Source organism: Barbus barbus, assembly GCF_936440315.1.
Source record: "Barbus barbus genome assembly, chromosome: 33".
Taxonomy (NCBI): domain Eukaryota; kingdom Metazoa; phylum Chordata; class Actinopteri; order Cypriniformes; family Cyprinidae; genus Barbus; species Barbus barbus.
The window spans coordinates 22977418-22996334 of NC_136761.1; the positions used below are offsets into that span (position 1 = coordinate 22977418).

An 18917-nucleotide genomic window follows, 5' to 3' on the forward strand; every position below is an offset into this window, starting at 1 on the left:
GGTCGTGATTGAGAAAAATGGAAGTGGAGATGGAGTGCAGGGGAGTGGTAACGGAAAGAGAGGGCGCATAAGAAAGAATAATTGAGGTGGAGTGAAACCTATGAAAATGAAGCAAATCCATAATTCTCTTTTTTTTAACATGCCACCTTCACCGCAGAGTTCCCCTTAATAATTGCATAGCTCTCCACCAGTGCAGCTCATCATCAATATATCATCAGTCAAAAAATTCAATCTGAACCAAAACACCCTGCAGGGGGAAGTCTGTCCACTACTGAAACATAAGGCGGTGGCGAGATATACAAATAGACTGCTGAGAGATGGAAGGAAGGAAGGATGTATGGCCACAGCCGCCCTGGCTGTAATAGGTCTTGCTTACCAGTCTTTCCGGCTCCTTTTTCAATGCCGGCGGCCTGTTTCAAGAAGTAAGACACAGTAGGCTGCCCAATTTTCAGGTCATACGTCCTGTCCGACTGGAGGAAAGAAAAGAGGGGTAAGCTCAGTCAGAAACATCACACCCATTCGAACTAACCCAGGTCCCTCAGGTCGTTTGTGGGACTATGTTCTATTTGAATATATTTTAAAATGTAATTTATTCCTCTGATGGCAAAGATGAATTTTCAGCAGCCATTACTCCAGTCTTCAGTGTCACTTGACCCTTCCGACATCCTTCCAATACGCTGATTTGCTGCGGAATTATCAATTATTATTAGTGCTCAGCTATTATTAATGTTTCTTATAATCAATGTTGAACACATTGCTGCTTAATATTTCTGTAGAAACTGTGATGCATTTTTCAGGATTCTTTGTTGAACAGAACATTCAAAAGATCAGCAATTATTTGAAATGTCTTTACTGTCACTTTTGATCAGTTTAATGTTTTCTTGCTAAATAAAAGTATTAATTTCTCTATTAAAAAAAAATCTTAAGTTAAACCTTCATTAAACTTTGCTTAAATTCCCCAACTAGCCTTTTTACTTAACAATACAAAATGAGTGATCAAAATGACTTTAGCACTTTATATTTACATGCATTCATATGGAAGAAATATCCAAAAATATGATAATGAATAAATTATAAGATGTGTAAAAATGAAATAAGAAAAATAAAATTAGAAATGATATAAAAAAGACAAATTAAATTTCCTAAGAAAAACGTGTTATTTTCCATAAAACTCAAATGCTTGGTGATCACTGCCTGCCAAGTTCAGTGGCAATTTTGCTTGTTTGTTTTCTTACAAAGAACCAATAGAAGTCATTAAAAAGGAGTTTTTCCCTTTGGTGTCTTATCATACCCAAGGCACCAAGTTAACCAGGACTGCAGCTGTTGAAAAGGTGTGTGCTCACTATAAGCGCATACGTTAAAAAAAGCTTTGCTTGCCAACAAAATAAAAAGAGAAAATGTTAATTAAACCCATCTTGTGTGAATAGCATCTAAATTAAGTAAAATGTCAGTTTCGTAAAATCATAAAACTGCATAACAAATGATAAAGCTTACAATATCTGAGAAAACCCTCATGTACTGCAGGTAAATCGGCAACATTATGGATTGCAAGTTGAGTTTGTTTTTGACGATTATCTGTTGAGACTGTGGGAACAGAAGGTTATTTTCATTTTTAGATTTGTGGGCGTCAAGCTATCACTCTCGCTCTATCAATCTCATCGCACATAGCGGGTGGTATCACTAACACTATCCTCTTCGAGAGCGAGAGGAGCTAAAATCCTATAGCATCCAACAGAGTCTCTGGAGCCTGACAGAACCTCACTGGCATCCATAGACCCTGACAGCCTCTCATAAACTCAGATTCGAGTCGAGTCAAGCCAGACGCACACATCCACACCCTCCGTTCCCCCGGCACACACCCTCGACAGTCAGGCCTGCCAAAACCAAAACTTTAAGGCAGGGATTAGTCTGCATAGAGAGGCTCAAAAACAATGAGTGTGCAGCAGACAGTTTAATGGGACAACTGGGACTTCACAGGCAGTCTGACTAGGGGAGACAGCCTGGCTAAAATGCATTGCAGCCATCCGGCTCGAGCCTAAAGCAACCATTGTGCTGCGAACTCAACCAGAATATTCTCTACAACCCCTGGAGCTAAAGATCACGTAGCACAGGCTAATCTTCAATCCCTGTCGAATGCTCATCAGTATAGTGAGAGGACGCTAGCTTTAGGGCCTAATCTGCCTGTAGGACTCGAAGAATGAATCATAAAAAGTATTTTTCCTTTTGTTTGGCAATGGAGTTTTATATTCCAGATGTCTTGAAAGGACAGTTCACCCAATAAATAAACATTCTGTCATAATTCATGTCCTTTGAAACATGTCTGCCTTTATCTTTTGTAGAACATAAAGACAGTATTTATAGCTGGATGTCCAGACTTCACTTTTCTATGCAATGGCCTGCAATACAGTACATGAGTCATATTGACTCTTTTTATTTCACCCTTTTTCCTTTTTGTAGCTTGGTCATCATTTCTGAAGAATGCTCACAATGTTGTTTTTCATACAAAAAAGAAAATCACGCAAGTCTGGAACCACATGAGGGTTAGTAAATTATGACAATTTTTTATTTTGGGGTGACCTGTTCCTTTGAGAGTCTCATAAATACTGTAAAAAAACTAAAAGTATAAAGTATACACAGTTCTTCCTCTCTTTGCTCACCATTCCTTTTGATTTACTCTTTGCTCTTGTATTTCTTTATGCACATTTGTTATGCACTGCAAAGCGCCTTTGGGTTGGGTGAGAAAGACACTAACTGACTAAATAGTGGTGTTCAAGCATCAATTACTATTGCTCATACATATAGAGACCTGTAGGACTGTCACTAACGACTATTTTGGAAATCGAGTAATTAATAAAAATATTATTCTGCACACTATCAGTCCATGCTAAATATAGAAGTTTATTACTACAAGAAACAGCAACGTTTCGGTCTTCTGACCTTCATCAAGCATACATTATTGATTGGAATCGACATCGTTGTTGGAGTGTTTTTCCTATGCACCTATCAATTTCTCAGGTGTGCTGAGTTTGTGTTGATTGGTAATCGAGTAATTGAAAAATCTGACGATTAATCAAGTAATCGGATAATTATAATTAGTATTTTTGTAGTAATGAAAATAGACCTAAGCAAACTAAGCAAAATTACTTCAAATGCATATAGCAATGAGGCAGTAATAATTAGTTCAAATAAAGTATCAAAAAGGAAGAAATCATATGGTTTTATTGAACAAACCGGTAACACTTTATTTTAGGGTCTCTTAACTAGTTGCATATTATTAGAATATTAGCCAATTATTAGTACGAATTAAGCACATATTAATGCCTTATTCTACATCCCTAATCCTACCCAATACCAAAACTTAACAACTACCTTACTAATTATTAATAAGAAGCAAATTAGGAATTTATTGAGGGAAAAGTCGTGGTTAATAGTGAATAGCCTAAGTGTTCCCTATTCTAAAGTGTTACCAACAAAGGAAATGTATGGTTTACATTACATTATAACAAATGAGTGCAGACGGCACCAACGGCCTGACGATTGTTTTTACACTTTACTGCACGATCTAATCCTTGTTTAATATTGACTAAAAACATTTACTTCAAATGTCCACTTAATCTTTAATATTTACCATTTCTTTACGACAGAAATGCTACAGCCCCAGTCATTTCTTGAATATATGGATATCAAAACGTGTGAGTGAGGGTTTAAACTGTTATTTTGAAATAAAAATCAGTTAGCATAGGAAAGATGTATGATCAAAGTCAGTCTTTGGTATGATGCTGGTTACTCGACACAGGCAAAACGCAATCGAGGATTTTTTTAGATCAAGTAGCCTATTCGAATTGAAGCGAGGAATCGTGACAATCCTAGAGATTTATTTAATAAAGATTTACAATTAGGTATGTAAATTGTAGAATTAAATCGGACAGCTGGTAAAGAAGAGTTGTGCTATTACATATCTAAGCAATCAGACATGTAAATAAAACTGAATAAAAGGTATGTTGTGATTGTTAACTAGAACTAAAACCTTTTCATTAACTAAATAGCTCCAATAAAATATAATAATTTGATTAAAAAATTATATAGGCTGACACTTACACACAAATTAAAAACTAAAATATAAAAAAAAAACACTATAATAGTATATTTAAAACAAACATTGGTAACAAGGGACAACCAACCACAGCATCTTGACACTGCATAAGCAAAATTTTGCATAGATGAGCACACCCACAGTCTTCAGAATATGTAAAAATGTAGTTTTATTATTATTATTATTATTATTATTATTATTATAAAAAACATGAGAAATTATCAAGTCAACAAGTTAAAAAAAAAAAATCACAGTGAGCGAATGATGAATGACAACAGAATGAGGTGCACGTTTTCCTCTCTCTCTCTCATCTTGCATCTGGTCCTGGAACAAGAGCTGATGTACCTGCAGAGGAGTGCCAACAACAAAGGCTGACAATTCCCACCCTCAGGCAAGCACGACTGACAGGACAACACAAAGGGATGAGCTAGATGAAGGTGACATTGTTGCTGAAGATGTCTAGTTCTACTTTATGCAGAAGTCTGAATTCAAACTGTGGCAGAACTGGACCACGGACATTCGCTTAATCGGCTCAGAAGAAAAGATTATGTGTTTTGGTTCTGACTGAGACCGAGCATTAGACATGAGCCAGAGACATTAAAACACCCCAGACTGGATTGGGTGGCAGTGCCCGAGCATAATGCGGCCATATAATTTCCTCACAATGTCTGCACCACCGTCTGAACCGCCACAGCATCACCCCATTTCGAGGGTTATCGAAACTGGGACTTCCAACTGAAATCACACGAGAGCTTTTCAACAGTTCAGTAATGTAAAAGAGATGGAGACCTGTAATGAGAACTCTCACTTCACTCAGCCGTGCCACTTTAAAATTTGTGAGCAATGACCCCTCCATAATAAAAAGCCATTTCTCACAACCTTCATAATGAGCCTTTGTTCAAATGTCCCTGCGCTCTGTCGTCGACTCGGCAAGCATTACTAACAGCCATCAATCCATCTTTATTTAAAATACTGAGAATATGAGGAGAAAGTGCTAGACCTCTCATTTTGTTACAGAGGGCGGATGAAAAATGGGAGAGACTCGATTAGAAGAGACAGAACGATCGTACGAAAGAAACAAAGACTAAAAGGTGTCATCCATCAAACTGCCCCATTTCTCCAAGAAACTTGAAGTTGGAGTACATTTACAAGCTTTGCCCTCGAGCCCAAAAGTGTGTCCTTGACAAAAACATTATAATAAACGTGCTGAGAAGGTGAGATAAACCTAGGCCAGATGAACATTACATATGCCGCATCAATGACTATTCCTCATTTACGAGTCACGCTCAGATCGGGAAAGCTGTGTTCTTCTGTTTAATCCACTTCGCTCAATACCTTCATTTGATCATAATGTCAGAAGAAGGTCTAATCCGCGCTTTGGCATTCGAGACGCATCTAATGCTGTTTGCTAATGCGCCTGGGATGCGGATGTAAACGAGCACCTCCAGGGACTCATAAAATGAGAAAACAAGCGGCAAAACAAATGAGAGCAAGATTGATTGAAAGCAATAAGGTATATTATGAGGCCCTCAAGAATACACATCTGTGACTGATTGGTAAAGTGGTGTTGACGTGAAAAGAGTACTCCTAATGAGTGGTTACATTACCTTCACGTTGATCTTGATGGGAAGAGGAATGCCTTCTTTGAGCTCTTTGGTTTTCTCATTGAAGTCTTTGCAGAAGGCCCCGATTGGAATTCCTTTCTGGAGAAGAAGACATAGGCAAAACATTCAGAAAGGTTTAGACCCACACACATTTTAGCCCTTTATTCACTCTGGCATTCTTTTGATGAATACCAATAGCCATTTAGAGTGGCTGCATGGTGTCAATCATTCGATAACTCATTGGTGCACTGTGAATGCCTCGGCATGCTTGGATGCCTGCGTGAGAGAGTGAGAAAGCGAATGAGAGAGGCTATTGGAAGCCTATTTACCCAAGGGTGTGAGTGTATGTGTGTGTGTGTATATGTCAGAGCATGGCAGTCATCATGCCTCTGAGACTTCAGATAAATTAGATTCTCTTTCCTGGCCCTTGCCAGGCAGAAAGCTAAATGTATAGCTGACATTAAGTCAACATTGGCTGCCATTTCTCCTTTGTGGCTTCACCAGAGTGTTTTCTGTGGGTTGACTGCGGAGGCGGCTTCTAATCTGTAATCTTATTACAGTTGTAAAAGTTTTCCTTGCACTTAAAGGATCCATTGTGACTGGAACAATTGTTTCATCCTGTGGTAGATGTTACAGAGATTTATTTAACAGTCGGAACTATTGGGAAAGTGCTGCTAATGCAGTTTCAATTAAACACCACACTCACGGATCACCCTCAAATGCCAAGAACTGACAAATCAGATCGTTGAACCATCTACTAGCTAATATATAAATATGGAGAATTGTATTAGCAGATGCTTATGTCTGTGAAATAATATGTACTAATTAATACTATTAGATGGACATAAATTCAGATTTCTAACATACACTATTGTTCCAGCATTTGGGGTCATGTAATTTAAAGACGTCTTTTATGCGAATTTGATATACAGTAAAAAGTAATGTAAAATATTATAAAAATTGCTATTTTGAAATGTAATGTATTCCTGTGATGCAAAGCTGAATTTTCAGCATCATTACTCCAGTCTTCAGTGTCACATGATCTTCAGAAATCATTCTAATATGCTGATTTAGTGCTCAAGACATTATTATCTGATGAATAGAAAGCTCAAAAACAGCATTTGAAATAAAAAAATTAAGGTCTCAAACTTTATGAACTTCATAAATATCACTTTTGATCAATTTCATGCATTTTTGTTTAAAGAAGTATTAATGTCTTTTAAAAGCTGACCCCAAAGCAGTAGTGTATTTAACTAACATTTCTGTATACATGATCACAGGCTGCTGAGCAATTATTTGACTTTTTTTTCCCCGAGGTATCAACCAGGGTTTTGTGGCATTCAGAAATCATTAGAAATTTATATAAATGGAATTTTTAACTAAGCTAAGTTAGTATGATGGGATTAACTGAAATGGAATTCTAAAATTGGCATAAACTGTTATGCATTTTAGATATACAAACTTCCCCGAGCAGCATGTTAACACAAAATGAACCGAGCTTAATTGCTTTAAATAGGCCTGTCAGGCCTTTCCTGCGAGTAGGCGGTTCTTGGCCATATTAAGCTCCAAAATATAACAGACTTTTTGGCAAAGTCAAAGATACATCCCTTATGTGATATACGGGCCAAGATAAACAGCACCTTTTGGCGCAAAGTAAATTTGTATAGAACTTCCTTCAAAGCGCCATTGATGTTTGAGCCTAACTTATAAATACTGATGCAATCTTTTCAGATCAATTAAAGCAAACACTGCCATGCGAGAACAGCAAATCTTTCCCCTCAAATCCAGAGGTATTACTGTTCAGCCAGTACGTTGCATAATAAATCAAAAAAATTTCAACACTAATGAAATAAAAAACAAAAGCCCCGGATGGCAGGCAGCCCATCTCCCTCCTGACTTGCTTATTAATAGTAATCCCATGTCAACCCACTAGCATCTCCCCAAGCGCCGACTTCAGCGAGAACAACAGATCTAAGTAAACAAGAAAGGCGGCGGGTCATTCCTAATTAAATATGGATTAATATTAAACCGAGGTTGTTAGGAGAGCCTCATAAACCCTTGGGCTGCGATTCCACATCGCTTCTACTTCGTTTTTTCCACCCGCTACTTTATAACTCCCTTTAAAGCTGTTGTTTTTGGTCTGAAAGAAGTTGAAGCAAAGCCACTCGGTGAGATGCGGACAGATCTGTGAGGAAGTGGTCGTCTGACGATTGGGGGGGGGGGAGCAGGCAGGCAACAAAGATGAAAGGTTATGGCGGTGTACCGACATCAGACGCACAAGACTGTGCCAAACAAAGACAAGTACAATGGAAAAAACATAGTAATTGCGCTTTGTGTAGTGCTTTTAATATCGTAAGTGTGGCCATTATAAAAATGGGAATCTGTCGTTGGTTGAAAAGACAAGGCTTGAAGATGAATATTACTCTGGCAATCTTTATGAAATAAGCTCCGGATAACCAAGACGTTGTGCCTTTAATGGCAGATACATTCACTGTCGAGCGCAGGCCAAATTGCCAGTCTAGCTCTCTAAAAACCAAGATCTAATCATCCAGAAGTCAAGCAGTCCAATTAAACCTCTTATTTCCTCAAATGCGTTTGATAAAAGCAGGGCTGGGAAGAACAAAATGGCTGCAGTACATCACCTTGATGGAGGCGTGCTACCAACCTTGGACACTGCACGTTATTTATTATCGCAAATTAATATTAAAAGTGTTTATCATATGAATATCCTCTAGGATAAAGTAGCCATTCACAGTGAAGTTTCTGATGGAAGAAAAATCCTGGGTGAATTGTGTGAGAAGATAACCAGTCACAAATGCTTTTGAAATAATCATGCTTATAGATCAATTTGTTATGAAATATGTTCTAGGGAAACAAACAACTCTCTAACAGGGGGAATAATTTAATAAGCAGACTAAAAACCCCTTCATCTAATATATGTTGTGCATGGCAACTGCATCCGAATTGCATTTGTGATTCACAAAACATCTCCTCCTTTATTCATTCTTTTCATCAGATCTCCCGCTTTGCATTGGTTTCATTATTATAACGTAAGCTTTCAGCTTCAGCAATTCTTTTTAACGAGATGTCCGCTGACATGGATGAATGACAAGTGAAGAGTGAGAACAGGCTCAGAAAGTAAGAGTTGTTTCAGGCGGCTGAAGTAACTGATTGAGGGGCACACATATAAGTGTTGCACACACGTGTGCATATTTCCTGTGAGGACAGAGAAGAACAGTATTTCGTTCGAGTCATTTCCCCTATGAGAGCAATAATGAAGATCAATACTAACATTCAGGAGGTCCGTTTGACAAAGCGGGTGAAAGGCTTCAGAGCGCTGATGTATGGAGAGGCCATAGGGGACCCGCACGAATAAAGAATGCCTGTGTGAGGGCTGAGAGCTCATTCCATTAAAGAGAAGCAAAAGGAAAAGGAGCATGGTGGTGGGTTCAAGTGGTTCAATCACTTTACAGCAAAGCCTCTGAGGAGAAGGCATTAGAGGACAGTGTGACTTCCAACTAAGCGAAAACCTGGGTAATTAAAAGCATGAATAAGAAATTAAGCAAACTAAAATTGTTAACAGTTCGCATAAGAAAGGAAAAGAACATTGCATGGGTCATTTAAGAGGACAGAAGATGCTGGACAAAAGACTTCAGAGATGGGAATTGCTATATATAAAAAATGAAATTACAGCAAAATGAGGCACTTAAAAGGATAGTGCACCAAAACAAAAATTTAATTATGTTATTTATGCTTCATTCACTGGTAATGCTGGTCTAAAAATCTGCAAAACACAAACTGAGAAGTTTTCTATGGATTACAATGAAAAGGAGCAAAAGGTTCCAAGCTAAAAAACTAAATAAACACACACCATAAAAGTCATTAAAGCAATGTTATTTTAGTATTATTTATATACTAATACAGTACTTATTAATATTTTGAATGTTCTTCATCTATTATTTGTACTGTTTTTCATATCATTTCTGCTTTTTTCAATTTACAAAAAAAAAAAAAAAACTTTTTATAGTTTTAGTTAACAATAACAACACTGTATTAAAGTGGCCTGTATGGTGTTATATTCCAATTCTCATGTAGTCATCCAATATCTCTGTGCGACTAATAGAACAAAATTTAACTCAGAATTTTTCCTTTTGTGTTCGATGAAAGAAAAGAAAGTCATACAGGTTCGGAACAACATGCCACCTGCATGATGATGACAAAATTATGAATGCATTTTCATTGTAGAGTGGACTATCCTTCTACGATACAGACAGTAAGAAACAAAAGCATATAAAGAGTAAAGAGTGAGATAAAGAAGTGGGAGAGCATAACTGCAGTTTCTTTCAGAGGGCTCTCTTAGTGTGGGATTTAGAGGACACGGCACCGCATGTTCCTTCCTCGTGCGCACTGATATGTAACGGTGACTGAAACAGAAGTGCAAAAAAGGGCGTGTGTACACAAGCATGACAGGGGACGTGGCCTCGGGGCAGCAGGCAGGATTAATTGCCCCTGGCACCCAAGGACGGGCAATTCATTGCCCACACCAGAGTCCTGAAAGATGGGGGTGAGATGGGGGGTGTAGAAGAGGGGTTAATTAAACTCTGCAGTGTAAGACACTCTAATTAATTACTCCGGTTCCCCTTCCCTAATTTAATGCGCTGAACTCTTCCCGTTTTTATTACGCTCTTCCCTATAAGGGTGTCATACAGCTGATTAGCCTCATACCCTCCAACCAGTCCAGCCCGACATGCAGTTGGTCCTGTTTTTGGGTGCAAAGAGGATTAATGATCCACGGGCGATCACAGAATGTTTGCATCAGATATTGTGGAATCCTAACATAAAAGTTTGTCAGAATGGCTAATGGCTTTATCTTTGATCATCCCAAATTCCCCTGTAACCTCAAACACATCTAAAAACATCACTTTTTAAAAAAAAAAAGTACAAACAGTGATGATTAATGCGTTCAAAGCAAATGCCACAGGGCAAGACGTGCCACTGGGGACACATTATTTTTGGGTCAATTTTACGGTGCATTTTTACAGCCAATATTGATAGCTATACCTACTTCAGTCAGAAGGAAAAAATTACATGTTGCTCCTCTAGATGAGGATGCAGCCTCAGTGTCCTTGAATATGAGGCGTGCTGCCTCGAATTTCTTTTTTTTACAGCAGAACAAACAGATTTATTTACAGATATTAAAACACAGGGTGAAGGTCTAAGACACAGCATGAGGCTCCGCGGCATTGAAAAAGTTAAAAAGGACAATAAATGCTCTGAGGGAGTCGTATCTGTGCCGATGTCTAACGTCTGATGGAAATCAGCGAGTGTGAACAGATTTCATTAAACTTATGTTATTAGAGTAAAGAGCCCAATTCCTCAGACTCACTCTTCAGAGAATTACATCGCATCAGAGGATGTCTTATCTTATCGGAGCTCTGCAACATCGCAGTTGGTTAATCAGGAAGACTGATAATTAACCCAGTATCATTATCAGTTGAGCCAGGGTTGGTTTTAACAGTAAGATTTATAGATATTTTAAGTTCCGGAAATAAAAGGAGTTGTTTAAGGTGTGGATTTATGATCCAAAACAGTATATCAAATGTGCGCTCATCGGGAGAATCGTCCAGTCTGTAAGACAGATTGTTTTGCTGTGGCTGGAGCATGTGTGGTGTCAGCTAAGAGCTCTGATGTGTAGCAGATGGATGCAGTGAGGAATGTCTTGGGACAAGCTTCTGCCAGTGCACACCTGGGGCACCAATCAGGCCCGTAACATTTCCAAAAGGCATTTTTTTTTTTTTAAGTCTTTACCAACTTTATGGGGGCGAAAGTGTTGACTGTGCACTGCTGGATTCTTGTGGTCTCATTTTCTCCGCCATTCTCACTCCCAGATCAGATCAGAGTGACCTTCAACCACTTCAGCCCCACGGGGACTGAAGGGGAGAGAGAGATGGCGATAGAGATGGAGAGGGAGAATGGAGTAGTGGGTGAAGGCAAGGAATGGAAAATGTCTGGAAACCAGTGGTGCGCATAGACGACTGCAAAAAGAAAGATGACTTTGCCTTCTCTATGCCTTTCTTTCCCATCTGGCTGATTAAAACTCCAAGATGACCCCTCACCATGAATAAATGAGGTGAACATTATAAAGAAAAAATACAAGAGAAGTAACCTTTGATTTCACATTGGCCACAAAGAGAACGGAACCTGGCCTGTCAGAGCAGATGTGGGAGAAATTGAACAGATAATGAGATTCAGCTCAATCTCCTGTCACACTGGTGCTCTGATCTGATCATGCAAGAGCAGTTCCTACCTCAAACTCATTAATATTAAGCTTCCGCCTCAACTTTTCATCCTAATTCTACATAATTAAAATGGACCGATGGGGCCAGTGCATGTAAAATCAGACAGGGCTGATGTTGAACCATATTATGTTCACAGCTTGCTTGTTTTTTCAGTATTTTATATTGTTTTCAGCCCCCTGAAGTATTGATTATTTCCAACAAATGTCTTATCTGGGATGTCATGTTTAGAGTATGCTATTTCAAGAATTACGATTGCCTGGCTCACAAGAATTGGTAGATTTATAGAAAATCTTGATGCTTCCAGGTCCAAATGATTCAGCCTCTCTTCTGGGTACAAATATGTTCATAATTGGCCATAAAGTTGCAAAAAAGTTTCTAGACGTGGGTGGTTGGAGCATTAATTGCATCCATAAAGACACAAAAGATACTGACAAATATGTTTTGATCTTAAAACATAAGCATTGATTGTCAGTGATTATTATCTAAATGTGAGCTATATTAACATTTCAGTTGGGTTAGCTACAACATATTGCTCAATTTAAAGGACTAAATTTGATTTGCCTACCTACAATACCTAATAACACATGTGCCTGACGACGGTCTGAAACGTTGCCACTTTGAACTTTTTCTAAATAAAAGGAGCAAAACACTGTGCAGATCTTTTTTGTATCACCTACAATACCTAGAAATACAGGCATGGAAGTAGGTCTATAGGTGACCTGTTTCCCCCCCAAAAAAATCTGCTTTTATTCGGGCGCTGATGTGCCAGTACATGATTTTTAATTTTTTTTCCTTTAAATATAAAATTTACATAGAGATAAAAAATAAATAAATAGTGAGTACACATCTAAAGCTTATAATACAAAGACTGCATTAGTAATCTATGCAATGCAGTCACCTTCTTCAGTCAGGCAGTTAACCCAGGGGACCATCCTTGCAATTAGTTATTCTAGATAAAAAATAAATAAATAAAATGACAAATAACCAATCTGAAAGGACCTTCTAGTTCATCACAGCACACAATCATTCGTCACTAACAGCAGGGACATCGGGGGTGTTGTTTTCTCCAGCCTGGAACAATGTAATTATCATAGCAATGATTGCACTAGCAGCAGTAATTAGTAGCGCGGACCCTTCCGGATGGTGACTCCCATGCAATATGCACGAGGCCATTCAAATATCCCCGCCTGCTATCTGAAGTGAAATCCGAGAGGCTTAGAGAGAAGCAACTAAGCGGTAGAGTGAGAGAGAGCGCGAGCGAGCGGAGGGAGGGGTACAAGTGCACGTCAGCTGCCTACAAATGACACACTGCAATCATAAACTGTCTCGAGGCGCGTTCTTTCGCTCTTTTCGTTAGTGAAGTAATTAGAAGACATCGAGACACTCGGAGAAAAGCGGCTTCCGTTACTGATTTAGCGGATAAGACGTTTCTAGCGCACTTCTGAGGGACTTCTACTCCTCAGACCCCCCAAAAAGCTCCATCGCAGCCGCCTGAGAGTCTGGATGGACCGCGAAGGATCCTGCTGGAGCTCGAGTCGAGATAACGGAATAAACCCCATGCCGATTATATAAGGATTTTGCGACAAAGAAAGTCAGGAGACAGAAAGGCTCGCTTCCTCATCACTAATTCGCCCGAATAAACTGCACGCCAGGGTTTATATTATGGACAATGTAGTCTTTGAGCTCGGCGTGGCTGACTTCTCTGGATTATTTTCCACGTTTAGTTATGCTGAGCAGCTGTACAGTTTTATCACTGGATTCAGATAATATCGTCTTGATGCCTGCAGGGTTGCACTGGTCACTAGATTGAGACTGCTGTGTGAAGTCTTCATGCTGTGGGGTAAATACACTCTCTACTTCATCTAATCCTGCTTACATGAAGTTCAGCTCTCTTGCAACTTGATATTCAATTATTCATGCAGCCTTCAAGTCTGAAAGTGCAAATGTTTCACTGCTGAGCTCGATGGCGAGATTGACACCTGGCAATTCAGATGGCTAGATCCTAATGCATTGACACCTGTCGCAATATGGTGATATATTGAAGTGGTACAGGTCTGATCACACATGTCCTGCAGTGGCAGCAGCACGACACTTACAAGCATCAAGACAGATGATGCCATTTATTCGCGAACACTGATGCTCTCACTGCACAGATGATCTTCTCTGTGTGGGAATGGTTCGATGGCACATTACCGACGGACATTTTCAGCTGTTTACTCGTAAATGAGGGCATGTGGCATGAGTCCAGCAGAGAGCATCTCCAAGAATGAGAGGTAGAAGTGATTATGGGCACTTGCACACAGCAATTAAACATTTACAATATTTATCACGCTATATTTAACCCAGTAATAATGACCGTCACTTTAGAGTGTTAATTAGGAGAAGCTTTTACATTTCTCCTCACACTGTCATGCACTACTTAATTACATTACTTCTTATCCTCTAAAACACTGGCATAGTTTAAAATTCTGTCATCATTTATTCACCGTCATGTCATTCCAAACCTGTATGACCTTTTGTATGACATAAATAGGTGTTTTGAGAAAAGTCTCTTTTTTAATTGGTTTGGTTACCAATTTTCTTCAAAATGACTTATTTTTGGTGAACTATATCCCTTTAAAACAACTGAGATTCAAATAACCAATATAGGTTAGTTACTATGTTTAAGTGTCTGATAATAAATATGGAGAATTTTGTTTTAATCCTACTTTTAGACACAATAACATGATCGTTAGCTTGCAACATTCAAATTCAAAGCATATGCATACTGAATATATGATGCATTAGTGCCTGTACATCAAAATACTATTCAAGGCACATTTTTTGTTGACTTATTAAATACAAGTGCAGATCAAAGAACATATTTGTACAGTAAAATTGCATACAATTATGCACTGTAACCAGCAGCCTTAAGCCATCACTTATGCTTAAGGATGCACTGACTGTCAGTGCTGATGTCTAGTTATTATGGATGTGCCTGGAGAAAACAACACAGTATCTTCCAAGTCACTTGATAACCTGATGAATTATAGGCTGACAGTGGAGTCAAAAGATAAGATCTGCACCTACAGGCAAGCCTTCTGGGTTTCAATTCTTTTTTTGTTTTGAAATAACTTCTATCATTTTTTCTGATTGAAAAAGAAATATGTGTCCTATGCAGAAGCATTTTTCTTCAGGATCATGTGGCTCGAGTTCAACACTCATAGTCTGAGATTATTGGATTCAATTGAATTCCAAAACAAAAAAAAAATCAGTAACAGAGACAAATATAAGGTCTACAGTCAAAATCAGATATTAGTGACGCACACTCCCTTTTCATTCCACAGAGCTCACAGAAGATTAATCATTCTAGGTCATTTACCAACATACTCCCTTCATTTCTTCCACACTTCCTATTAATGCGTTTAATTTCTACAGTTCCCAAGCTATGAATATATTTCCATTTCCATTCTCATCAACAATTCTCCAACATAACATCTTTTTCCCAAAGCACATCGCCTGTGCTTTTTGTGTTATACTCGTCACTCTATCCTTCTTCATTTCCCTCAGCTTATTTATGAACTATTACCATCATACCGTAGCACTTTATTGGGTCTGTAAAAAGCCAAGGGAATGAATCACCATCATGCTCTCGCCTTCCCTCTCTCACTACATTAAATTTCCATTTCACCTCACCATTTAACACTTTCTCCCTATGTATCCACACCTAATTGTCAAAAATGACAATTCATATCATCCATTTTTGGGGGAAATTTTATTTTTTGTGTAGTTTTAGAATAGAACAAAATGTAGCAAACCTGTTTCTTAAACCCTGTTGACACCTGTAGATCCACAACAGTAATGATTTTTATATTTAAAAAGCCATCAATCTGAGCTGTTGACATCTACAGCAGACACAAATGGTCAGATGTCTATAGTGCACCAGCCATTGAGTTCATCCGGCTGAGAAGGCCTGCATTCGATTTCACCATAAAGTCCACAATCATTTCTCTACATTAATCAATACCACAGTTTTACATTGTCCGTTGCTGAAATATGGCCTGAGGAAACATGAATAAAATCAACATCAGTATGCAGTGTTATGACAACACCTCTCGGACAGTACTGAGATTGAGCGTCGTCATTTTGCAGGTGGCCCAATGCACTCAGAAGCTTCATTTTGCAAAAGAAGCCAGAGAATCTGACTTGATCAAGTCATACAGAAACCAAAGACAATTAAATACTGCAATATGTGACAGAAAACCAGCACGAAAGGCAAGCCACGAGGAACGGAGGCTTTGAAAATGTGTCTGGGTTCCCTTCAATATAATTAATTAATAAGGGAACACGGGTTGACATAAGTGCTATATACTATGCAGAAAACCTGGGACACTTGAAAAGATGAAGGAATTGAAATATTCATGAGTTGAAAAATCATATTTAGAAAGACACAAAGAAAGATTCTGGCATGTTCTATTATATTTGAGGCATCAACAGGGAAAAATAAATTAGACTTGAAGCAGAAACATAGGCTTGTTTTGGAAGTGATGAAAAAAAGACCCTGACCACCCTAACACCCGGTCTAAAACAAGCAAATGCTTATACTCAGTACTGCCACAAACCTCATCTTGCTAATCCAGTCAATGTCACCGGCTTTGTAAACTGAACAAGCCTTTGAAATGCCATGAATTGTAAAATAGCCCAGGATTGCAAACTACATTTATCAAGACTTTGGTACAGACATTCAGCAACTACCTTTGATATTAAAGCAGAAAAAGAAAAACTCTCCAATTTAAACATTGTCAAACAATGAAGCTGCTTCAAGGGAAAGCATGAATAGTCTATTGTTGACCTGCACATTGCAGAAAATCATACAATTTGCTCAATCCATAAAAATGGACTAGAAGACCATAAATAGTAATGCGTACATGCACTTTCAAGGCTTTGAAGATATATGGCCAATTTACTCTGAAATTGCACTTTTCTCTGTACATTCCAGCCTAGCACATAATCATGCAGGCCATGTCCTTATATATATATATATATAACAGGATATAACCTCTACAACCGTCCTCGTCTCTTTTCTTAATGAGTCATCAGAGTCTGACTATGTCCTTGTTTCTCCTTCTTCCTCAAGCATGTTGCCCTCGCCCCAGGTGTGCGTGTCTACTTTGGTGACAGTAAGCACGATGGCCGTGGTCGACCTCTACCTGCTGGAGCAGAGCATGCTGGGACCTCGAGGCGGAGCCCATCCTGCAGTATGGCCATGTGTCGCCGTCGCGCTGGGTGACCTGTGTTTCCTGCTGGCGCTGCGCTTCGTTTCCGCCGGTGTGGTTTCGGAGGCTCGCTCTCCCCGCCGGGGCTTCGCCAACGCTCTCTGGTTTCTTTTCCTCTCGCTGCTGCAGCTGAAGCTTTTCTTTGTGTGTCAGAACTACAGACAGGAGAGACGACCCCCAGATCCTCTCGCCCGCAAGACTCTGACTCTTTTACTTTCGGTGTGCCTGCCCTCGCTGTTTCTCATCCTGACAGGAGCCGATTACATGACTCCACTCCGAAGGAAGCAGGAGGTGCGCAGCCGGCTTCTGTGGGTGGTGGTTGACTTGCTCGATGTGTTGGATCTGCAAGCCGGGCTGTGGGAGGTGCAAGGAAGCGTGGGGGTTCCTCTTTGGGTGGAGGGTATAGTGTTCTTTTACTGTTATGTGCTGTTGCTGTTGCTACCATGCGTGTCGCTCACGGAGCTGGGTGCCACTGCGCTGCCTGGGCTCCAGGCGGCTCGGAAGGAGGCCATCTATCCGTGGCTCAGCCTGGTGACCATTAACCTGTTCACGCTCGTGCCCAGAGGGGTCGGGATGCTGTGGTACAGGGACCCACGGGTGTCCACGGTGTTCCTGGGGAAAAACCTGCTGGCTCTTGCGGTAAAGTTGAGCTCCGCCTGGGAGAGGCACAGAAAGGGCAGCGGAGGGATGCAGGGCGCAGGAGCTGCCACAGGAACTGGAAACCAGACTCGAGGAGCGGCATCGGCACAAGCCACGGAGCAGGAGCAAGAGTGCACGTCTCCAGTGCCATCCTCTACGCGCTACCACACGCTCTCACGCACTCACGGACACAGCCACTCGCTATCTCACGTCAGCTTAGACCCCACCGAGACCTCTCTGGGACCGGCTTACATTTCCCACGAGCTCTAGAGGTCATGAAAGAGCCCTGAAACCGCAAACAACTGGAATTTGTAGGCTCATAACTATCCCTGGAGTCTCTGTGCTTTTGGCAAGATTAACAGTGATAACTCATCGTATTAGCACAGTTTGTACAGCTGATGATTTGTAAAGCCAAACACGAGCAGCCTGCTGTGGTGTGAAGCTCCCAGACAAAAATGATAATGAGGCAGAAGGGGAGCTATTTTAATTAAGTGCCTTCTTAAAAGAGCAACAATTAATATTGTTACTCTTGTTCATTTTGGTGTTCATCAAGGACTTGAATTAAACCATGTACTGTGAAGCATGACCACTGTTAATATTCAACTCTGTAATAAAAATGTTTCATAGACACCTGCCTCCACAATTGTTACCAGGTCTCAGCCAGACCCATAATATGTTGGTCTGACATGTGAGACAGCAGCAGCTCTGAAGTAAATCTGTGCAGACCTGTCAAACCTAATGACAACATTTCAAAAATGATATGGGATGGAACTTAATAATAAAAAATAAATAAATCACAGTATTTATGGTTGGTCCTCACAAACAAATTAATCCATTCCTCCATCAACTAAATGGGCATTTCATGGTTGAGCAAACACAGTAACGAACGTATCCATCAATCACTTTCAGCAGTAAAACTTTACCCACAAAGCCTGAGACTACGAGTAAAAAATGTTTCTAATTTGCACTTTTATACTTAAGTTCATTACTAAATATATTATCAGCACAGAAATTTCAGGTCAAAATT

The 18917-nt window shown here is 39.6% G+C and overlaps 2 protein-coding genes across 5 annotated transcripts in view; one reads left to right on the forward strand and one right to left on the reverse strand.

The window, feature by feature from the left end:
* LOC306853599 (large ribosomal subunit protein uL11m-like) overlaps nt 1-18917 on the reverse strand; it is a 29051-nt gene that overhangs the window by 1766 nt on the left and 8368 nt on the right. For all 4 annotated transcript variants that reach the window (XM_079391131.1, XM_079391130.1, XM_079391133.1 and 1 more), the window contains 2 exons: nt 5701-5796; nt 377-470 (listed from right to left, as the gene is read on the reverse strand). In XM_079391131.1, coding sequence (XP_079247257.1) covers nt 377-470; nt 5701-5796 — 190 coding nt within the window. The remainder of the gene's footprint in view (nt 1-376; nt 471-5700; nt 5797-18917) is intronic.
* On the forward strand, nt 13289-18515 carry tmem265 (transmembrane protein 265). Its single transcript, XM_079391123.1, has 2 exons — nt 13289-13836; nt 17113-18515. Exon 2 carries the CDS (start codon nt 17114-17116, stop codon nt 18158-18160), a length of 1047 nt encoding a protein of 348 aa, XP_079247249.1. The 5' UTR covers nt 13289-13836; nt 17113; the 3' UTR covers nt 18161-18515.